The sequence below is a fragment of the Nipponia nippon genome, unplaced genomic scaffold (genome assembly GCF_047370975.1).
Source record: "Nipponia nippon isolate SJK-2023a ecotype South Korea unplaced genomic scaffold, ASM4737097v1 scaffold_1, whole genome shotgun sequence".
Lineage (NCBI taxonomy): Eukaryota > Metazoa > Chordata > Aves > Pelecaniformes > Threskiornithidae > Nipponia > Nipponia nippon.
The window spans coordinates 41330187-41350334 of record NW_028262290.1 but is presented as its reverse complement, the minus strand read 5'-3'; the positions used below and the strand labels follow the sequence as shown (position 1 = coordinate 41350334).

At 39.2% G+C, this 20148-nt stretch overlaps 1 protein-coding gene across 4 annotated transcripts in view; it reads right to left on the bottom strand.

Moving 5' to 3' along the window:
* TOX (thymocyte selection associated high mobility group box) overlaps positions 1 to 20148 on the bottom strand; it is a 222856-nt gene that overhangs the window by 4154 nt on the left and 198554 nt on the right. For all 4 annotated transcript variants that reach the window (XM_009473046.2, XM_087735504.1, XM_087735531.1 and 1 more), the window contains 2 exons: positions 10068 to 10454; positions 315 to 466 (listed from right to left, as the gene is read on the bottom strand). In XM_009473046.2, coding sequence (XP_009471321.1) covers positions 315 to 466; positions 10068 to 10454 — 539 coding nt within the window. The remainder of the gene's footprint in view (positions 1 to 314; positions 467 to 10067; positions 10455 to 20148) is intronic.

Here is a 20148-nt window from a genome sequence, read left to right as displayed (position 1 = left end):
TTGCCTCTCAAGTAGGAGGTAGTGATCTTAAGACTTCTTTCCTGCACCTTCTCCCTAAGATTTCAGTTCTGATTTTCTAAGGAATGGAATTTCTCTAAGACCAAAGTGTATGTGCTGCAATAAGGTGATAACAGTGTCTAATAAATGTATGTATCGAAAATTTGTTCCCCCACAACAGTCTCACTGCTAAATAAACACAGTGCACTTCTGAAATACCGTAGGGAAACAGGCAATAAAGCTGTTTCCAAATTCTCTATCAGATACTTGTGTCATGAATGTTGCTCAACACAAGGTGGCATTCACTGGCTGCTTACCCATTACTGCAGTAGTCATTATTCCAGTCCACAGTCTGTGCTGGAGGATTTCTGCACCCTGAACGAACATACTCCATTGCTTGGGTAACAACTTGTGCAGCTGTTGATGTTGGATTGATGATATTCTGATAATCAGGCTGAAGAGTAAATCCCTAGAGGAGAAAGCAAGTACATTACAATGTATGGAAACCAAGCAACAGGTTGGGTGCATTAAAAAAAAACAACAAACAAATGGTGTGTACTGTGAAATAGTAGAATACTTCTTTTCCAGGTGTATTTTAGGTTATCAAACTTAAAATAGGAAAAAATGTGTAGGTGCTTTCTAAGTTTTTAAATCTTTCTTTGGTTTGAGAAATGAAACACTGCCAAATCGTTGTTAGCTATTACACAGTCACAGGATGGAACTAAAAGGGACAGAGTAGGAACAATTCAAAACCAAGAGAACAACTCAATCAGCACTGGGGCAAAAAGGTCTGTTTGCTCCTTAGAGCTTCCATTTAGATTAAACGTAAGGACACGCACAAGTTGTTAATTCCCAGAATATGCAACAGAATCTTTTTGAAGGATGTAGGCAGCAGGTGGCTGACTGTTTTATTAGACTACACCTATTCACATATTGTTCTCAAAACCCTTTTTCTTCATTCAGTCACAAAGGGACCATCTGCTGCTTCTTTTATTTGTACTTCTCTCTCAACTAAACAGAAATTCAACCAAAGCTTTTTAACAGTTGTTGGACTAATGTAGTGAAAGTAGCACAGAATAACTTGCTTTTTGAAACCACGAAGACAAGGAAAAAAGTGGAAGTTACAAAGAGACATCTAACCTGCTCCCTGAAATATCTGTCATATGAAAAGTCATAATAATTTTTAGCTCTTTTGATATACGAGGATGTTTAAATGCTGTGTTTCAAAACCAGAAGAACAATTGACATTTCAAGGCTAGTGTATCTGGTTCACCCTATATAAATGTACATCATGTTCCTGCAAAGTTAGAAGAACTACAATCGATACCTGCTGAAAAAAAACAGACCAAATTCCTTCCTGGGGCAAGGGCATATAATTCCCACTCAAGTTAACTGGATGTGTAGCTGCTAAACCAGAAACTGAACTTGAACCAAGATACCTAGTTTGAAAATCCATTCCTTCTGGCCAAAGCCCACATACAGTATAGATAGGATTAAAGCTCATAGCTTTTAGTTTTAAATTCTGGTGGATTATGTGTGATCGCTTCATATACACAGCCTTCATTAAGACAGGAGTTTTGGGAAGACCTGGGTTTTTTTCTGCAGGTTTAACAACTCAGCCACACTACTTTTAATCAAGATAAATGAGTATTCTCAGTTCCTGCCTAGCCCCCTCCATCCCCAGAAATGAGCTTCCTTCAAATACAACATGCCACTTTCTTCTTCACATCCCTCTTTCTTGGTGCCTTCTACTCCATCTCTTCCCTGGAGGTCCCGCAGGTGTTCTGCCCTGTCGTGCCTCTCGTGTACACCGTCACCTCACTCCACTCATCCTGACTGCAGATTCTTGCCTAGGCTGTAAATAAGCGCAACTTTCCTCCGTAATCTCTTCCACATGAAGAATATCCCAAGTCGCATCTCAGTACCTTAAATGCTCTCCGAAGCCTCACTTTGTCCCTGATGACTTTGAGAAACAGACCATTAGTAGTGGGCACGTTCACGAGCTCAATCTAGCATCTAGTTGTCATGTAACGTATACTGCCCTGCTCATAAAGTAAAATAAAACCCACCTGTGGTGACTGTAACCCCCATGCTCTGTACACAGCCTTTTCACCAGGCTCTAAACCTGCACATCAGGCTGCATAAACAGCCCCCATGCCTGCCACGAATCCAAAGGAAACTCTGATTGAGCAGACTTCCCAATGACTTTAATTGGAGTTTTGTGTAATTAGAAGGCAGAAAATTTGGTTTTGTATATCACTGTCATCATTTTTATACAAAACATCACCCATAAGGCCTTCCTAATTTAGCTGTAAGAGGAAACTAGCCACAGAAACACATCATACCCTCAGGCACTCAGGTTTACCTTTGGTAGCCAAGCCCCTGAGCTATCTCTTATCAGCCTTCATGAAACGATCATATATACAAGAAAAACACTATATGGGGCCAGTAGCTCCAGCAGTGCTGTAGCGAAGCATGCAAGACAGCAGGTACAGAGACTCAAGTAGTCATGCAGCAAGAAGAGACAGTTCCCCAAATCAGAGGAAGAGACCATCAGTGCAATATCCGTTCCATTTCTTCTGGACTTCGGACAAATAAATAGCTTAGATACAGGAGGATGGTCCTGTGGTTTAAATGCCAGCTTGGAACTGGGTGGGGACTTATTCTCATATTTTCTCTGTTTTTCTGTGTGACCACAGCCAAATTGCTTTGGCTTACTTCCAGCGAAGCATGCATGCATTTATGCTTGGACTGAATCGATACATCTCATGTTAAGGTTGGGACCACAGATCCGAACTTAATTCTGCTATCTGCAAAACAAAGGGTAACAACACTTTCATCTTGCACCTGGCAAGTCTGTTTAGTTTATAACTGCCTGGGATTGGGGCCTGTTTCTTAGGATGTGCTCACGTGATAGATTTTAATGCAGTGCAGAGGTATCGGAGCCAGGCTCCAGGTCCAGAAGCAGACTGATGCGGGCACACCAGCGGGCAGGGGCCAGCTCCGGGCTCTGCAGACGTGGTCCGAGTGCTGCTGAAGGGCAGGACCCAGCACCGGCCAGCACTGAGCCTGGTTGAGGGCTACCAGAACACCAGCAGCAAAAGTAATAACGTGGGTGTTGGAAAGCATGCTTGTTAAGGCAAAGTAATTTAAGAAACCTGAACTCAATACGAAGGACCGATAAAGTATGGTGATGTTTAAAATGTAAACAATAGTTACTTCAGCTTTTTCATCAACAGAAAAAGCTCTAGAAATATAGATCTGTACAACAGAGGCACACAGCCTTGTACCAGGCTTGTAGTAAATATTTGTGTATTATTTATGTAAGCCCTTAACAAACAATGATGAAATAAAAACTGCTCAGAAAATGAGTGCTTTGAGGTCTAATTAAACAATGCTGAAAGTTTTTGCATTGTAATGCTCAAGAGAAAATCACCAACTGTTTTGCAACATGCCTAGAATTTTAAATTTCATTTTCTTGTTCCAGATTGAAATAAAAATAGGGAACTTGATAAAGATTAATTCGATGTCAGGAGGGACATTTGCTCTTTAATTAGATTTCTGTAGCCCTAGCAGTTTCGTTGTGCCACTGTAGCAAGTCCTAAAAAGCCTGCAGCAGAACTAAACAGTGATCCTCATCTCCACACTTTACTGGGAACTAATTTCATTTCCTGCCTGTCTGGAGAGGTATTTTCAACAGGCATCAGTGTTTTTGTCTTCACAACTGATTTATTCATCAATCTCAATGTGATATTTTAAACCTTTAAATTACATCCAAATCCTAAAGCATCTGTTTATTACACAAGGAAATTGAAAATCTGTCTGTGTGATATCATACAAAGATTTTTCCTTAAGGTTATAAAGGAAGTTGACAGATATTAATGATTTTTTTTTTCTCTTGACCTCATTCGAAGACAAAGCATCACAAAAAAAGGGAAGAAATCTGGACAAATACAGCAGGTCCCTGAGTTTACTGTATATAATGTATACCAGAAAAAATGAGGCTATTATTTTTGGCAGGCTATGCAATCATTTTGCTGTATACATTTATTTTCTAAAGGAAAAAAAATACCTAAAAGTAGACTGAAATGAGTTATTATAATAAAAAAAATAAAAAATAAAACGTGACATACATTAATCTTCTGCTTCTTTGTTATGCATACACTTGCAGCCATGGTTACTAGACATTAAGAATCGAGTTTTGCTTGCTCTACCTGTGAACTGAAGTGGGACAGAGATTTTAATGGGACCCACCATCCCACCCAATGCTTGGGTGAAGGATTTTAAGCAGGGAAGGAGATGCTTCCAGTAGGGCTACTTAAATGGGTTCCTTAACAAGGACTGGGCATATTTGGGAGGGAGCGAATCCTTGGACTCATCACTCTCCACACAAAACAGCACAGTACAACAGGCTGGAGAGGGAGGTATACTCAGAAGGAAGCACAAGTGTCTGTTTAAGTAGAGAAAAGAAAGAATGGCTTTGCAAAAGAAAACAGGTTGCAGCTTCAGATGCCGTTTTAGCCTGAACTTTGGAGAAATCATGCTGATTTGAATGACAAGGGTTAAGATTCAGATCACCGGATCCCAACTAAGTAAAAATTAAACATCACGTCAAAGCTAAGAAACAGACTGGAGGGAAACAACTCTGTATCAGTTAAAAAATAATAAAGTCATAAGACGCTTACATGAGCATTTAATGAAAGAAAAATCACACTCTTCTAATCTACTGGGATTCTTCCAGTGTGTCAAAAGTGGATGAAAGAAAAAACTGCTACACAGTGGATTTAGACTCTAACAAAGTAAAACTTTAACATGGCTCCTGTTAATAATATTTAAGAAAAATATAGTATATTTCAGAATTAGAAGTTAAACATCATCAAAAACAGGATCTAATTTAGATCTAAGTATGAGAATAGAACTAAATGGTCATTTTTTACAGCGTAAAGGATTAACACTGTAAACGAGCACCCCAAAGGTCTACAGTAGTGCCCATTATTTAATTTATTCATTAACTGTTTTGGAACAGAAAGGAATAGAGACAAAATGGTCTACTTTGCAGAAGCTACAAAAAATATTCAGATGACTCAAACTAGAGAAGATTGTTTAAAAGAAATTAAAAACTATTTACTGATGCTAGGCATATGCCCAAAATGCTAATACTTAAATTTTACTTTGCCTTGTGCATTTCAGAACAATTTGGATGCATTGCATCAGCTGCATACTCCACAGAATTAATTGATTTTAAAAATAACAGGAATTGTGCAGTCACTGAGGATTTTTGGCTACCAACACTTCCAAGCTTCTTGATGTTCTGTAGTTTTTGTGGACTCCGGGAGGAGACTGCCCTTCTCCAGCTGGCAGTCTCTCTTGGTTTGGTAGCTGCACACGTGCAGGTGAGGGCTGCTGGAAGTGGAGGAGGACACGCTGTTCCCTGTGGAGCTGATGAAGATCCTTGTCCTGGCAGCAGTGGGGGCAGAACTCTCTCCCCAGGCCAGTACTTCTTATCCGTCCTTCCTCGAAGTTACGCACAGAAGAAGAGTTCGTGGATTTCACGCAGAGTGGTTCTGGGGAACTGTGTTCTGCTGCCAGGACTGAAATCTGGATCTTTATGTGATTTTTCTTGGAGCTGGCAGTCCTTCAGACATACTACAAGACGGTCTTTGATAAGAAGACTTATCTAAGAGTGCCCCTGTACTCGGCACTGGTGAGGTCCCACCTCGAGTACTGTGTTCAGTTTTGGGCCCCTCACTAAAAGAAGGACATCAAGGTGCTGGAACGTGTCCAAAGAAGGGCAATGAAGTTGGTGAAGGGTCTAGAGCACAAGTCTTACATGGAGCGGCTGAGGGAGCTGGGGTTGTTTAGTCTGGAGAAGAGGAGGCTGAGGGGGGAGACCTTACTGCTCTCTGCAACTACCTGCAAGGAGGTTGTAGTGAGGTGGGGGTTGGTCTCTTCTCCCTAGTAACAAGCGATAGGACGAGAGGAAACGGCCTCAAGCTGCGCCAGGGGAGGTTTAGGTTGGATATTAGGGAAAACGTCTTCACCGAAAGGGCAGTCAGGCATTGGAACAGGCTGCCCAGGGAAATGGTTGAGTCTTCATGCCTGGAGGTATTTAAAAGACGGGTAGACATGGTGCTTGAGGACATGGTTTAGTGGTGGACTTGGCAGTGCTAGGTTAATGGTTGGACTCGATGATCTTAAGGGTCTTTTCCAACTTTAACGATTCTATGATTCTATGATTCTAAGAAACTATCTTCCCTCTCCTAGAGTAAATGAGTGACCAAATCTCCCAGAGCAAAAGCAGGGGATCTGTAGAGAGCAGGGATTCCCAGAGCCTGCTACTGTTGAGCGTCACACTAGTAAACCATGAACTATTTCAAAGCTGGATGCTGAATAAGAACCCACCATCGGCAGGATCTGTGACTGCTGCTTCTAACATGTCTACAGCACAGCCGTCTCTCTGCAATGGTGGTGCCCATGCAGGTGAGTCTGAGAATGCCTGTGGTAGAAGTCTGCTAGGAATCTGTTGACAGACTTACCCCTCGCTTGCCTATTAAGCTTCACACTGCAGTGTGACATGAGAAAATTTATCTCATTCCTTCTTGAAGTGTATTAATCTGTTTGGTATGAGCAGTGGTGATATTTCTGAAAAGGAAAATGTCTCCTGTTGCAAGTCAAGCTGTAGGGAGTGGGATGTTAATTAGTTTCTGTTCTTACTCCTTACATAAATTGGCTGCCTGCTGGAGTCTTTGGAAAAGGCTTAGGGCGGCCACAACTTTAGCATGGAGGAAACCAAACAGCTGAGGGAAGAGGAACTGAAAAAATGTTGAATTAAAAGCAACTATTGCTTCTGCTTTATCAGACTACATATTCTCCCATTCTTCTTGTCTGTGTTTTATGAGGCGGAGTGGTCTATGACATGCTGCTGGGGACTGAACCTCATATCCAGAGTCCTCCTTCCCTCCTCACCACGGGCTGGACATACAGGGTGGTGCTACGCCTCTTCTTTGTCCTCACTGCTGTTGAGTCTGTGCTGCTGTCATCGTTTGGAAGGCTTGCTTTTCTTTCCACTATGTCTTTTCCTCCTTAGCATGCTCTGTGATCAGCAGAGTGTTTGCTCAATTTCAAGCAGAGGGGAGAGCAGAGTCTTTTGACAACTGAGTCAGAAGGAGGCCTTTACTTTCAAGTTATAGTTTCTTGAATTCTTGCTACATGCCTTCTGGTGGTCAGCCTGTCTTCTGTGCTCTACTGCAGTATGCAATCCTGGGGATAATGTTTTCTATCATTTCTTGAGTATGTCTAGAAAGAGTCATACCTAAGAGACTAGACAGGATACCACTGTTCTGCTCTGGCATGACAAATCATGGTGTTGTTAGTACAACTGTTGCCCTAAAATTTAACATACTTTTTGCTTTGTCTTTGCCAATATCACTCTTTAAAGGAAATGGATTCTATATTTAAACTCAATTTGCAAACTGTTTACACAGTTCTATGCTAACAAAAAAAAAAAAAATTACAAATATTCCAAAGTGAAATTACATAGATTTTCCAGAGCACAAAAATTGTCCTACTTTGGAACAAAAGCAGGAGCATAAGAAATATAAACTGGCTTGTAGATGTTCCACAGTGCTTAAAAAGAAATGTAGTTAAGATTGGCGGTGTAGTATTTCAACAGGTAATAAGCACCTGACACCTTGAGTGAAGCCTAGAAATATCTCACCATGGTATCTTCATTATAAGCATCAGCCTTTCTGACTATGCAATATGAGTTGGTAAAAAGTATTGAAGCTAACCTTTCATGAATTTAACAATGGAGAGCAGGAACAGAGGTACAGCATTTTTTACTTTACTGTACTCATACTTAGTAAAGCAAAAGATTCATCATGGTACAGGTCTACATATTGACTTGTAGACAGCTGTTTTCTACAACCTAGTGCCCTGTGTTTTCTCTTGAGCTAGAAATAACTCAACTGCATGCCGCAAATCTCACAGACGAGTGAAAAGTACTCTCAAGCCATTGACGTCCACAGCACATGCTTCAAGTATGCAACTTGGTAAAATAAAACACCAAAAGATTCATATTATCTGACCTTTTTGTAGTATGTAACAGTTTGGAATAATGCCTAGGTGTTTGGATTCATACAATGATGATGACAATGTAGGTACACATATGTAAGTATCTAACATCTGCATTACATTTTTTGCTAGCCGCTACTGTACTATTAATTCAATAAATAAAGTCAGATTTTCAAATCTGTTTGGTAAATTATGGCTATCAATGATTCTGGAAAAGACATAAGGGGTTTGATCTTCTATAGCTCTGCATTGGACAAGTAATGTACAAATGACACTAAGCTTGGCAAACAGTCTGAACTTGGAAGACTGAATCACTTTGCAATAAAAACTTGCTGAAATATAACTATACAGTCTCAACAGGCTGCTGTCACAGATGTCGTTTGGTAAATGAACTGGGCTATTGCATTGAGTCTCTGTCCATGGCTTTGTCTCTCCTTGCTCTGAGCCTTCAGGCTCAACCAGGATTGCATTAGGCTTGGGATCTCCAGACAGACCCTGCTGGCTCACCCGTCTAGGACTACCACTAGCTAATTCTTGCTGTCCAGGCTTGAGGTTAACTCCCGAGTTTCTCTGAGACTTGAGCATGGGCTCTCCCAGGACACTCACACTGGGACACTGGGTTTCTAACTAATAGGAAAGCCTTCAGGAATACATGACAGTAAAAGACTTCACATTTGTGTGGTCATAAATCTGTTTACTCTGATCGTGAAAAATAAACTCGACTAGGAAAAAGTTGTAAACACTTTACAATTTTTCCTTTCTGTCTAATTACTCCAAATCACTCCTGAGACTAAGATCAAAGTCTCTGAAAAAATCCAGATCATCCTGAGCACACCTTGGTTTACCTTCTGAACAACTGAATTTATCAGTCCAGATTGCTTTCAGCTCTTATTTTGTCCTGCTTTGGAAAATTTCTTTCCCTGTTAAATTGTTCTCCCAGCTAGAAGCTATGTTTTGTGTTCAGGTATTCCTATCTCTAAAGACCAATCTTGAGATGAAATGTTTCTGGCTTGGAAAGCAAATGCAAATACCTTGTTAGCAAAGGTGAATTCATAGAGATATTCAAAACATGTAGCAAGTTCATGACTATGTATTATCAACCAGAACTGACAAGTTTTGTGTATACAAATTTTGTAGATCCTTGCAAATCCATTCAAAAAGTTTTCATTCTAATGCTTCTATGCAAAGCAAGATCTTATTATTGATAGTCAGATCTCATCCAATACAAAAAGGAATTTTCTCTCATGAAATCAGCAGAGTTAATCTGCTCTAACCCTCCATAGGCCTGGGCCCAAAAGTCACAATACTATGGCTAGCCTGCATTCGTTCAGAACTCCTAGGAAATATACTGAGAATCAACTATTTAAAACACTGAAAATGAAAAAAAAAGCCACCATATTGGGATACTGGGGACAGCCCACTTATTTCCAGTAAAACAAAGGACTGTCTATCTAGCAAAATGAAGTTATGAATGCAGCATAAACTGACTGTTCACTTAATCTAGGATGTTTAACACAACCTGTGTTGCTTCATGTTGCCTCTGACTATCCCACGTCACAGTCAGCACAAGGATAATGGCACATGCTACAGTCATATCTTTTTTTAGACATGCCTGCCTTTTGTTTGTAAAATATGTCTCCTGAAGACTTAACATTTCACTTATATTTCAGGGTACTCCCAGATTTGTAGAGGGATCTATGGACACACTTCTATTTAAAGGATGCCTCCTGAATTTGTTAGGGAAGACATGGCTAGTGTTCAGAAGAATGTGATGAACATTGTTGCTAGCACAAACAGTTCCACTGAAGTTCCCCATCATCTAGGTAAACTCATTCATTTGTTCTTGCCTTTGAAAGACTAAGTCCTCAGACTATACTACTGCGGTTTTGGAACTCTGCAAAACTAAAGCTAATCCATGGCTCTAAATCTCCCTCACTATGTCAACTTCTGGATGACTTTTTTTTTTCTCAAAAAATACATTTCCCCAGACAACTTACTTGCTGCATTGTAGGTGAATGTAAAGCAGATTGGACCTGCATCGGTAGCTGGTTTCCAATGGACTGCTGCATTGAAATTGGCTGGTGTTGCTGGATGTTGAGATGCTGGTGCAGAGGGGGGCTGATCTGAAGCGGTGGTGGCGGGGACACAGCCATGTTTGCTATGGAAACAGTCACTGGCATTTGGTTGTTGGGCTTGGGCGCTATGTTCCTGGGGATATTGGCATGCATGGCAGTGATGTGAGGATTCATTCCTGGTTGTTGGTGGTAGTGGGAACTGAGGTACAGTGCAGAGTGAGCCTGGGTGGGCCCATGAAACACCGACTGCTTTGAATTCATCATCTGAGGTTGCGGGGAGGCTTTAACATCAACAGGTTCACTGTAGCTCTGTTGAGAAAAAACAAAAACCAGACAATACTTAGAAGCTACAAAATGCTGCTGTTCTCCCCTCTGAAGTCTCTTTAAGAGTCCCACCATGGGAAAACACATATCTGGACCATCGAATTCTCCTTGACATGGAGTTTGGTTATTATGCTAGAAAAATAACTAATCCCTATTACCTTGCAGGTTTCTCTTCAGCATTGTAAAAAAAAGAATTTAGCCCCTCTGCTTCCTGACCTAGCCTGACATTTTGCTTTTTCCAAACTTGGAACTGGCATCACTGACCCAATAACCTACACAACAAAGACAACCAAGCCTGTCACAGTTGTTCACATAAGCAGCCATTACTATTGTCATCATATTTGATGGCCTGGTTGAAAACAGATTCAAGAAGGTGGGTTCCAGCAAAAGTCTGCAGTGATCTTTGACATGTCTCATTTTCCCATCTGCAAACCAGGGATAAGAATTTCAGTGTCCTTTACCATACAGGTTGATAACTGCTAATAGTGCTTTATCATTTAGCTAGCATGATGAAGAGGCTAAACCCCATCCACACTTGTTCTACTGCATTGAATAAATACGCTAGTTGCTGTGCTGATTCCTTCCTTTTGAAGTATTCTGTGATGGGATGCTATCCACACCTTTACCAAAGATGTTTCATGAGCCACACATTCAGAAAAATAAGAATATTCCAAATAATTTCACTTTTAGCAAAACTTCCTTTGTTAATCCAGTTCATAAAGTTCTGAAAATTCTGGTTAAAACTGATGTCTATATAAATGTTAGACTGCATCAGACACAGGGAAGCTATCTTACTAAAGCTGGAAGAATACTGCATAGAATATTAGAAAATGCATAGATTTTTAAAAATGTTATGGGCTACCCGGATTTCTTAAAGCTGCTAGTAATAAAAAATTTCCATTAGTGAATGTGAATTTTAATAATACTCTTTGTCCCAATATTTATAACTTGTTACATTTGATTTAAACTCAATGTGTTGTTTTCCATACCCTTATTTTCTTAGATCTTCTGAGTGCTAACTCTGTGTGCTCAGGTAAATGATGAAAAAAATTTAAGAATTAAATCCCATGAGCTTATAGGTGGGAAACATAATTTGCAGTTAAGTCATACTGGGATTAATAGCCAGTGAAAGGCGAAACATGCTGGAAAAAAATGGCAGAAATGTCCCTCTGGAGAAGGAAGTCACTTTGTCAAAACAAGAGCTGAAAGATGCATATATGCCCTTATTCTGTGACCTCCATGTCATGTTTGCTCAGTTTACAAGTCAGAGTAAGTTTCATGTTACTCTCAGCACTCCAGGGTCAGTGAAGTCTATTTGTATTCTTTCTGAAGGATGTACCATCACCAACAATCCGCTGACACACACGTTACTGAAATTGCTTCATTATCTGCGATGATAAAGATGAGAAAGATAAGATAACTTCATTTTCCCTAAGTATAACAGCAGTTCCATTAGCAAAAACCCCTTGTTTTCCCCAGTAAACTAAGGGAAATTAAATGAATATGATAAAATGAATGCAAATCTCTGCCTCCGTGGATCTGCCTAGCTCTGCTCGCATGTGGATGGACACGTGTGCGATATGTATTATATGCATGTTTGCAGGATTCAGATACAGACATAAAAACCCACAGATAGTAAATGATAAAACCTGAAAGTAAGTGCAAAATCTGCCAGTTTTTTGGTATTATTTTTAAAACACTGAACTAATGTTCATGACGACATGAGGAATATTTTCCCCCTCTCTTCCCAGTTGTATTTGTAGGACACTCTTCTGAGTGTGGGAGCAAAGACTGGCAGATTTGCCAAAATTTCAGAGATTCAGAAGAAGTTTCGCTAATTACGAATATGGTCAAGACCCCCCTCTTGACTGTCCCAGGCTCTTTACACATTACAGGAGGTGTACGCTGTGTTCTTTCTTGAGAAACCTGAAGTTTTACTGAGTGCATCGTCCCTCATGAAAACACCTTGCCTTTCCGTGAGGTAGCTGGAAGGCTCTATCTGGTCTGAGCGGGAATAATTAATCCTGAAGTGTCTAAGGGCAGATAGGTTAAAAAATTCCTCCTGGTGAGGAGGTATTAAAAAGCCTTTGCGGCACTATTTGTGACATACTGATACATACTTATATTTCATTTGTGACTACAAAGACGCTGCCATACACCTCTTTAACAAAGATACATTGAACCAATTTAATTATTGGGTAATTCTGAGTTCACACATAAGTGGTGAATGCATGGCCCATACTGATAAAATTACAGAGATATCAGATACTTAGTATCATTTAATACTTGAAATACCAAATTATGTTAAGAGGAATTGTACAGTCTCCGGCCAGAGATGAATAACACTTGCTTTACCTCTGAGAAGAGCATCTGCAAAGTGATCAAAAGGGACTGTTACAGCCGTCTCAAGCTATCAATCAGCTTTCTGTGTGTTTCACTACCTCCTGATCTAGGAGGAAAAAGCACACCACTTCAGTTTCAAACCAAGTATTTTGCTGTTACTTAGGACGCTTTAAAACATATGTGATCTGAAGCCAAATTGTCCAATATCAGTGTAAAATGCATCAATATTATCAGTTCCTGGGAATCTTGATAAATGAACCCTTTAAATGATATTCTCTAGCATACTGCACTTTCAGCTTTTTCTAAGGCTGGGTCAGAAACCCAGATTTTGTACGTAAGTATTGCTGAAGCTAATGGAATAGGTGATGTCAAATATTTTGGCTTTGTTATGTTACTTTACTGTCAAATATGCCAAGAGGTGTGTACGATGCAGAGGTCACACTATTATTGCAGGCACAATTACAGCTTTCACAGATTTGAATGGGCATTGCACTTGTCCAGTACAGCACCAGGCAGTCTTAGACAGGGACTTTTATTATGGGTCAAACTAGGAATTAAGAAAGAAGGGATTTGATTAGCCAATATGGGCTTCAAGTGCAAAGTCATGTTCCCTAACTCTGCAGGTTGGAATTCAGTCAATTTTCTCTTGACTTATCCAAGGAGAAGAGTGCAGAAATAATTTTTATAAACCCCTCTTTAATTAATTAATCTGCCCCAAACCAACACAGACAATTTACATCTCTCATTTTTGGCTTGAAGTTATAGGATACAATTCACTTACAGATAAATGCAGTGGAGACCAAAATTACAAGTGTGTATGCACAGGACATCAAACATTGAAGCCTAGTTTCTCCTACATGTGAGAACGTCTTCTACTAGACATGCAGTGAGAAAATCTTTTTATCACTATCAGAAGTTTGGTGTTGTAGACCCACCACTAGAGGGTGACAGAATATTTTAGTTAGTTAATGGTAGGAAGTGGGATTGTACACATACATTAGTGAATATACACTAGGACCACAAACTAGCTTTTCTTGACAGTCCTTTATGCTTTTTGAGTGCTTTCCACTTGTTCTGGAGTTCAGGTCAAAGCCTTACTCTAAATCTTTGAAGTTCTTGATAGGCTAGGAGTAGGGTTTCTTATGGACCTGGCTCTCCATCTCACATCATCATCTAATACTGTTGCCTAAATTAAAAAAAAAAATAATCAGAAGGTGAAGACAAGGTAGGTTAGGCCAAGGCAATGGAACACTAAGAAAAAGTACGACTGCTATTTAGGCACAACACAAAACCACTTTTTTTTTTTTTTTTTCATAAGAATCTCTTGTTTTACTGAAAAACAAAGAAAAAGAGGAAAAAACATTTTGAAATCCCAACAAGAAGAGAATGAAAGTAGAAGAGAAATAGGGAAAGGAAGGAAAAAATAAACACTACTGTAACTCTTATAATTAATATAATTATATTAATTAAAAGTACTGGTGCATGACCCTCGGTCCACAAAATTATTCTACTTGATCATACTTTCAAGGAAATGTGTGATGATACAGATGAATGATGTTCTTCAGAGAAAGTATTGAGAGTTGATCATTTTGCACAAAGTTTGGGAAGTGCTGAATCAAGTGCTTCTCCCCCAGTTTTCACCAGACTCATGCCTTTCCTTCCAATTCTAGAGCAAAGCAAACTTTCCTGTCCACCTTCTGCTCCCCTATTGTGTGCCAAAACTCCTTATCCATAATTGCCAAATTAAAGAATTAAATTAGGTTAAGGGGTTAAGCATTGCTCATCCAGTTGTGCTATTCTTCCCTAAGGAGAACTGCCCTGGGACTAATAGTCCTTCTTGCACAGACTGAATTCAGGCACAGGGGGGTTGTCAGTTCCTTAGAGGAAAGTGGCACTGGGATTTCCCTCGCCCTAAAACATCCAACCTGCTCCTACAGTTGAGAAATGATTTTTGGTACAGGCATCCTGCTCAACCTAAGCACTGTCAGAGAAAACAGCAACAGTCAAGTGATGCCAGCCCGGCATCTCCATGGCTTCTTTTGGGATATCATTTTACTTCCACTTTGAAAAGTCTATAGTTGCACTTTAAATCCTGTAGATCTGGGTAACCAAACAGCTGTTGAAATCTACACATGGGTTTGGATTCCTTTCTAACTTGTGGCTGCCTTCTGGCTATCATGGGATCTTCTAGCCCCACTTCTGTTGGAACAGAAACAGCAGCCGTGTGATTGAAAGCAAAGCAAGGAGATGTTTTAACAAGGCAGTACTCTAAGGGCCTGATCCTCAGACTACTGAATTTAATGGAAAGTCTCCTATTGACTTAAATGGAATTTGGATCAGAGCCCAACACTGTTACTTCATTATTAATGCCCATTTCATTTTTCATTAAAACCAGGTAGGAGCTGGCTAACAGAGGCTGAGAATCATTCCCAATTGATGAGCACTACTTTTTTTCAGAAGCATACCTATAAACTACAAGTGCCTATACTTACTTCATTTTGCTTTTTTAACATGTTAATTCAGTTATTGTTAGAAATATTGCCAGCAAGTAGGACCATATAGATATATATATATACACACACACATATGCATATGAACATCTTCAATTTACATACTGTATACATGCTTTATATTCAGTTTTCTTTTCTACTATAGCATATTATAACATAATATATGGGAATTAAATAAATACTTTTGCAATAAATACTTTTGCAACTTCATTCTAGTAAGCAGTGCTCAACTAATATTGCTGTTTGCAATATAAAATCAAAAAGTCAGTGTTGCCTCAAAGAAACCATAGTTGTTCAACTTAGAGAGAAAAATGTATTTTTTTCCTCATTCTATTGGTTTCACAAAAATAGTTAATGATCAAAGCCTTTCAGCTGGAGCAATATAATTTCAGTCATTTACAGATCAGCCATTATCAAAATACTTCTTTATTAACATCAGCAATTAAGCTCCTCTTTATAGTAAAATATGCGTAAGATTGCAGAACTGGTGCACATTCAGTAGATGTTCTTGGTACTATTGGATGCCTATGTGTCCTTTAAATACATGCTGAGAGACCTCCTCAAGGGCAAAGACATAACCCTTATGGCCAATATGGCCAGCATAAACTTTCTACCAATACAAACAGCTTCACTTGCGGGTAAACATAACCTACTCCAACCTCAGAAGATTTTTTCACATAGCCAAAATGGTGTAACATAGTTTTATTTTAAATGAGAAACAGGTGCTTCTGTTTAAATGAGAAACAGAGGTTTGGCATCCCCTCTACATAGATGAGGAACAAGTACTATGTGACTTTCAAAGCCTAGAAAAGAGTTTAACTCAATTCAGGTTTTACGGGAATATGTGTCAAAAAACTACATAGTTGCCACACTGTCCCTTTTCATGACAGTGCCATGCACACATCTAGTGACTGGTGTCCATCTTTGAGGCATGCCAAGGAATTCAACATTTTTTGGACTCTGTGCCCAGAATGAAGGTTACATTCAGGTAACAGCAGTGATTATGTCAGCTGGTACCAGGAAGGTCCAGGCTGTACAGGCTGTGATCAAACTTAGGCAGGCCTGACTCAGCTTTAAATGAGTTATCTCCAGTACCGTGATATTAAAGAGGTAGATAGAAGGAAATTGGCTGAGTATTTATGCAGCTCCTACAAAGCTTACCTAAGCTTAAGTTTGCATCTGCTGTCTTTGCTGTCTTTTTGGTGGAAGGAACATCTTGAATTGTTTATTCCTTCTCTCAGCTTTTCTGTGTTCACGTAATCCTGTCCGTTTTTAACGTTTTTGACATTTTAGGTCACTTCCAACCCCAAGCCTGTCCTTGGCATCCCTTCTTCTGGCCTACATGGGCTCAGCCATTTTATTAATACCCCTGCGAAGCTGTTTATGAGAGAATGACTTCTCTCCAGCAGTGTTTTCTCTCTCCTGTTTAGCTCTTTAACTCCTTTAGAGATTCCTTTGACTTAACTCTGTCCACTCCGGTGGAGAATTCATATGCCTATTTGCAGTACAGCTGCCTTCCTACCTAAGTCACAAGAGGCTCTTAGCAAATGATGTTTTGTATTTTGTTAATTCCAGTCACCTATTGCAATAACAACATCTGGGACTCTAGAGAGTTCAGAAGCTTTTTGACACATTCTTGATGTTTCAGAACAAAGGAGTAAGTCATGGGTTGTCATCTATAATTAGCTGAGGTAGCTCGGAAGAACATCTTCAAATCTAAATATACATTTTGTCATCATCTACAGGGGATTGTCATGGATTCATTCAGGGTATGTAAGTAAAAATGGATGTTTTATGAATGTAACCTGGGTACATGTGATAAAGGATATGCAACTTTAATTTGATACAAGTGTTTTAATTCCCCAAATGGAAGCACTAGGCTAATAGTGAAATCTATTTTTATTAACTCACTTCAAAAACAAACACAGTTCCTCTCCAAATCAAAATCAGGCTTCTCTCAAGCTCAAGACATTTCTGCCATTTTTGGCAGAAATTATGTGACATCATGTCTCGGTTTTTGCACTGCTGAATGTAAAACTTCACATGATTTAGTCTCAAATTGAATTCATGGCATTAACTTAAATATAGTTTGCTCTACATTTTCAGCTGCAGTATAGTTGGTTTCCTTGCTAGACAAGAAGATGGTTGGATTTGTGTTATTATTAGATTAGACAATGGTTTTATAAATATACATGTTCACTTACCAGATACTCTGATACATCACATACTTGCATATACATAATTTTATTGAAAATTTCTGACTATATCATAATACCTCCAGGAAGAATGAAAGACCGAGGTATCACAGAACCATGAAGTACCTGCTGTAAAAGCCTCACATTATAGTTTTCCCAGCTAGGGATTCTAATGTTTAATGGAAAAAAGTAAAAGCTGTATGTGCATGTCATCATTCTGTTTTTATTTTGTTATTGGTTTAAGGGAAATATTGCCAAATGCCTTGTAGCAATTTAATAGCTACAAAAAATAATATCATGCATCAAACATAACCATATTTTTAATTTATTCTTTCTATGATGCTTTCACTGAGAACAGCCTAAACTGTTTTATGAAATTCCAAAACATCTGCATGGACTGGGGCTAGATATAATATAGGAATCTGTTGTCTCAAAAAGTGGAAACCAGGTGCTTTTCTGCCAGCAGCAGAAGGGATGCTGCTCTCCTTGTACAAATAGCCAACTGATTAAAGCACGGACCAGGAGACACAACAGTTGCCTACTCTGTCAAGAGATACTCAGAATTTTATTTCCAAAAGAAATGTCCTAAACTCCAGCAGCTGCTTATTTCAGGGAGGAGTGAGCCGGGATGCGGTGCTCCCCTACATGTGAAACTTGGCCACTATGCAGAAAAGAATGTGGGTTCACTGGGCCACAGAAAACAACTCATGGAGAGAGCACACCTGCACATCTGCATTCACTTAGGAGCAGGGAGATGCACGATCTGGGAGAGGTGACATATTTTTTGCCTTTTTATATGTTAGGCAAGTGCTCTCACCACATACACATATGAAACGGGAAACTAAGACCAAGTTTACTGTTTGAGTTTTGGGGTTTGCGTTTTCTTTTAACATGGTCTCCATTTTGGTTTTTACAAGTAGCTCAAACTTTTTCATGTGTATTCACTGCAGTCTTAAGAGACTCGAATTCCTTAGGCTGTTCAGTTGTATTACAATATAGGCAGCGTAACAGATATTTTGGGTGCCTGGAAGCTCTCTGGTTACAAACTGCTGTGCTAATGGCATTAAGGCAATGCTAATCTTACCAGATATGACCTTTAGGTTTTTTAGGAAACATAATTGCAAGGTGGTGGGCTATAAAAGCTAGGTCTGCCGTATACTTCACGAAGCAATTTTACACGTCCAAAGGATTTGCACTGTCCACAAAACTGAAAAATGTCTAGTGTGTTTGTTGCAATGTCAAGTGAGGACACCACTTTGACTTAGATACAACGTCAGAGTTTTGAAATATGCTTGAGTATTTTGAATTTGAATAATATCCTCCTTGCTGAGAGGCTTTAGCTTCAGCCATAGCTGCTAAAATATGTCTGCATGAAACTTGAAGTTGTGTCACTACACAGAGAGAATTAAAGATTCATTTAGCCAGAGAGAACAAAACAGGGAAGAGAAATCTGCTTTGTACTATTCAAACAGCTAAACTTGTACTGCTATAGTTAACATACATATATGTACCACTTATATGCACAGATATATTATGCATGTTAAATACATAATATGCATATATTGTTATATAAATATACTGAGATGCACATATATAAAGAAAGTATTTAACATTACCCATATATATCTGTATTAAATATATATGTTTGAAAGATGCAGCAAAAACTCTAATGTCAGCCAGAAAAAAGGCTGGTTAAGCTAGAAAAAGTGCTTGTTTTATGAAAAAGTAAAATTGCAATTCACAGCATTTTATGTAATGCTGTACAAATTACCAGATACCAGAGACTGCATTTCTGGACCTGAACAGTACTAAAAGTTGCAACTAAGGGCAAATATAAAGACACTTGTTTACAATGCAAAGGCTTAGTCAGTACTATAAGCAATATGGCAATCTGCATAGCAGAAGATATAATGCTTTGTAATGTGATTTTTACGTTACATATCAATTCCTACACACATGAACAAACTCGAAAACAGCCCCATTAATTTCAATCATTATAAAAAAGGAGAAAATACAGGAAATAAACTTATAAATTAAAGAGGGATTAATGCATAATTGACATTTACACAATCATATGTTTACCTTATTTACTGGGTGGTAACCCTATTTTATAAAGATATCACTAAAGCATTTAAAAGTGTACTAGAGATGGGCTGGCAATCCTATTACCAAAGTTGCTGGTGACACACTCTTTTCAGTTAAAATTTTGTCAAATAAGGCAGTATAAAATTATACACACTAGGTGTGTGAGTGACTTCTGTGTGTGTATGTGACAAACTCCAGCCAGAATTGCTCAGCTTTGTCAAGAATGCACCCAGAGGAAAGCACCATATGCCTCCCAAAAATCTGGGTGCCCTTCCTTAACATGCAATGGAAGAGGGACTCGAACTCTGGAAGGGACAATGACAGATTGTGTCAAAGATTAATATCTCATCTTCCCATGAAATGACACTCAAATTTATAAACGTGTACCATCTGAGAAAGCAGCTGAGACTATTCCTCCACATGGGCTTTCCTAGTACTGGTTGCTCTCTATGATGAAGAGCAGGTAGTCTGTCCCTCATGTTCATCTCTAGTTTCCTTCACTATGCACCCATGGCTATGACTGTATGAAGGGGAAGTGAGGATGCA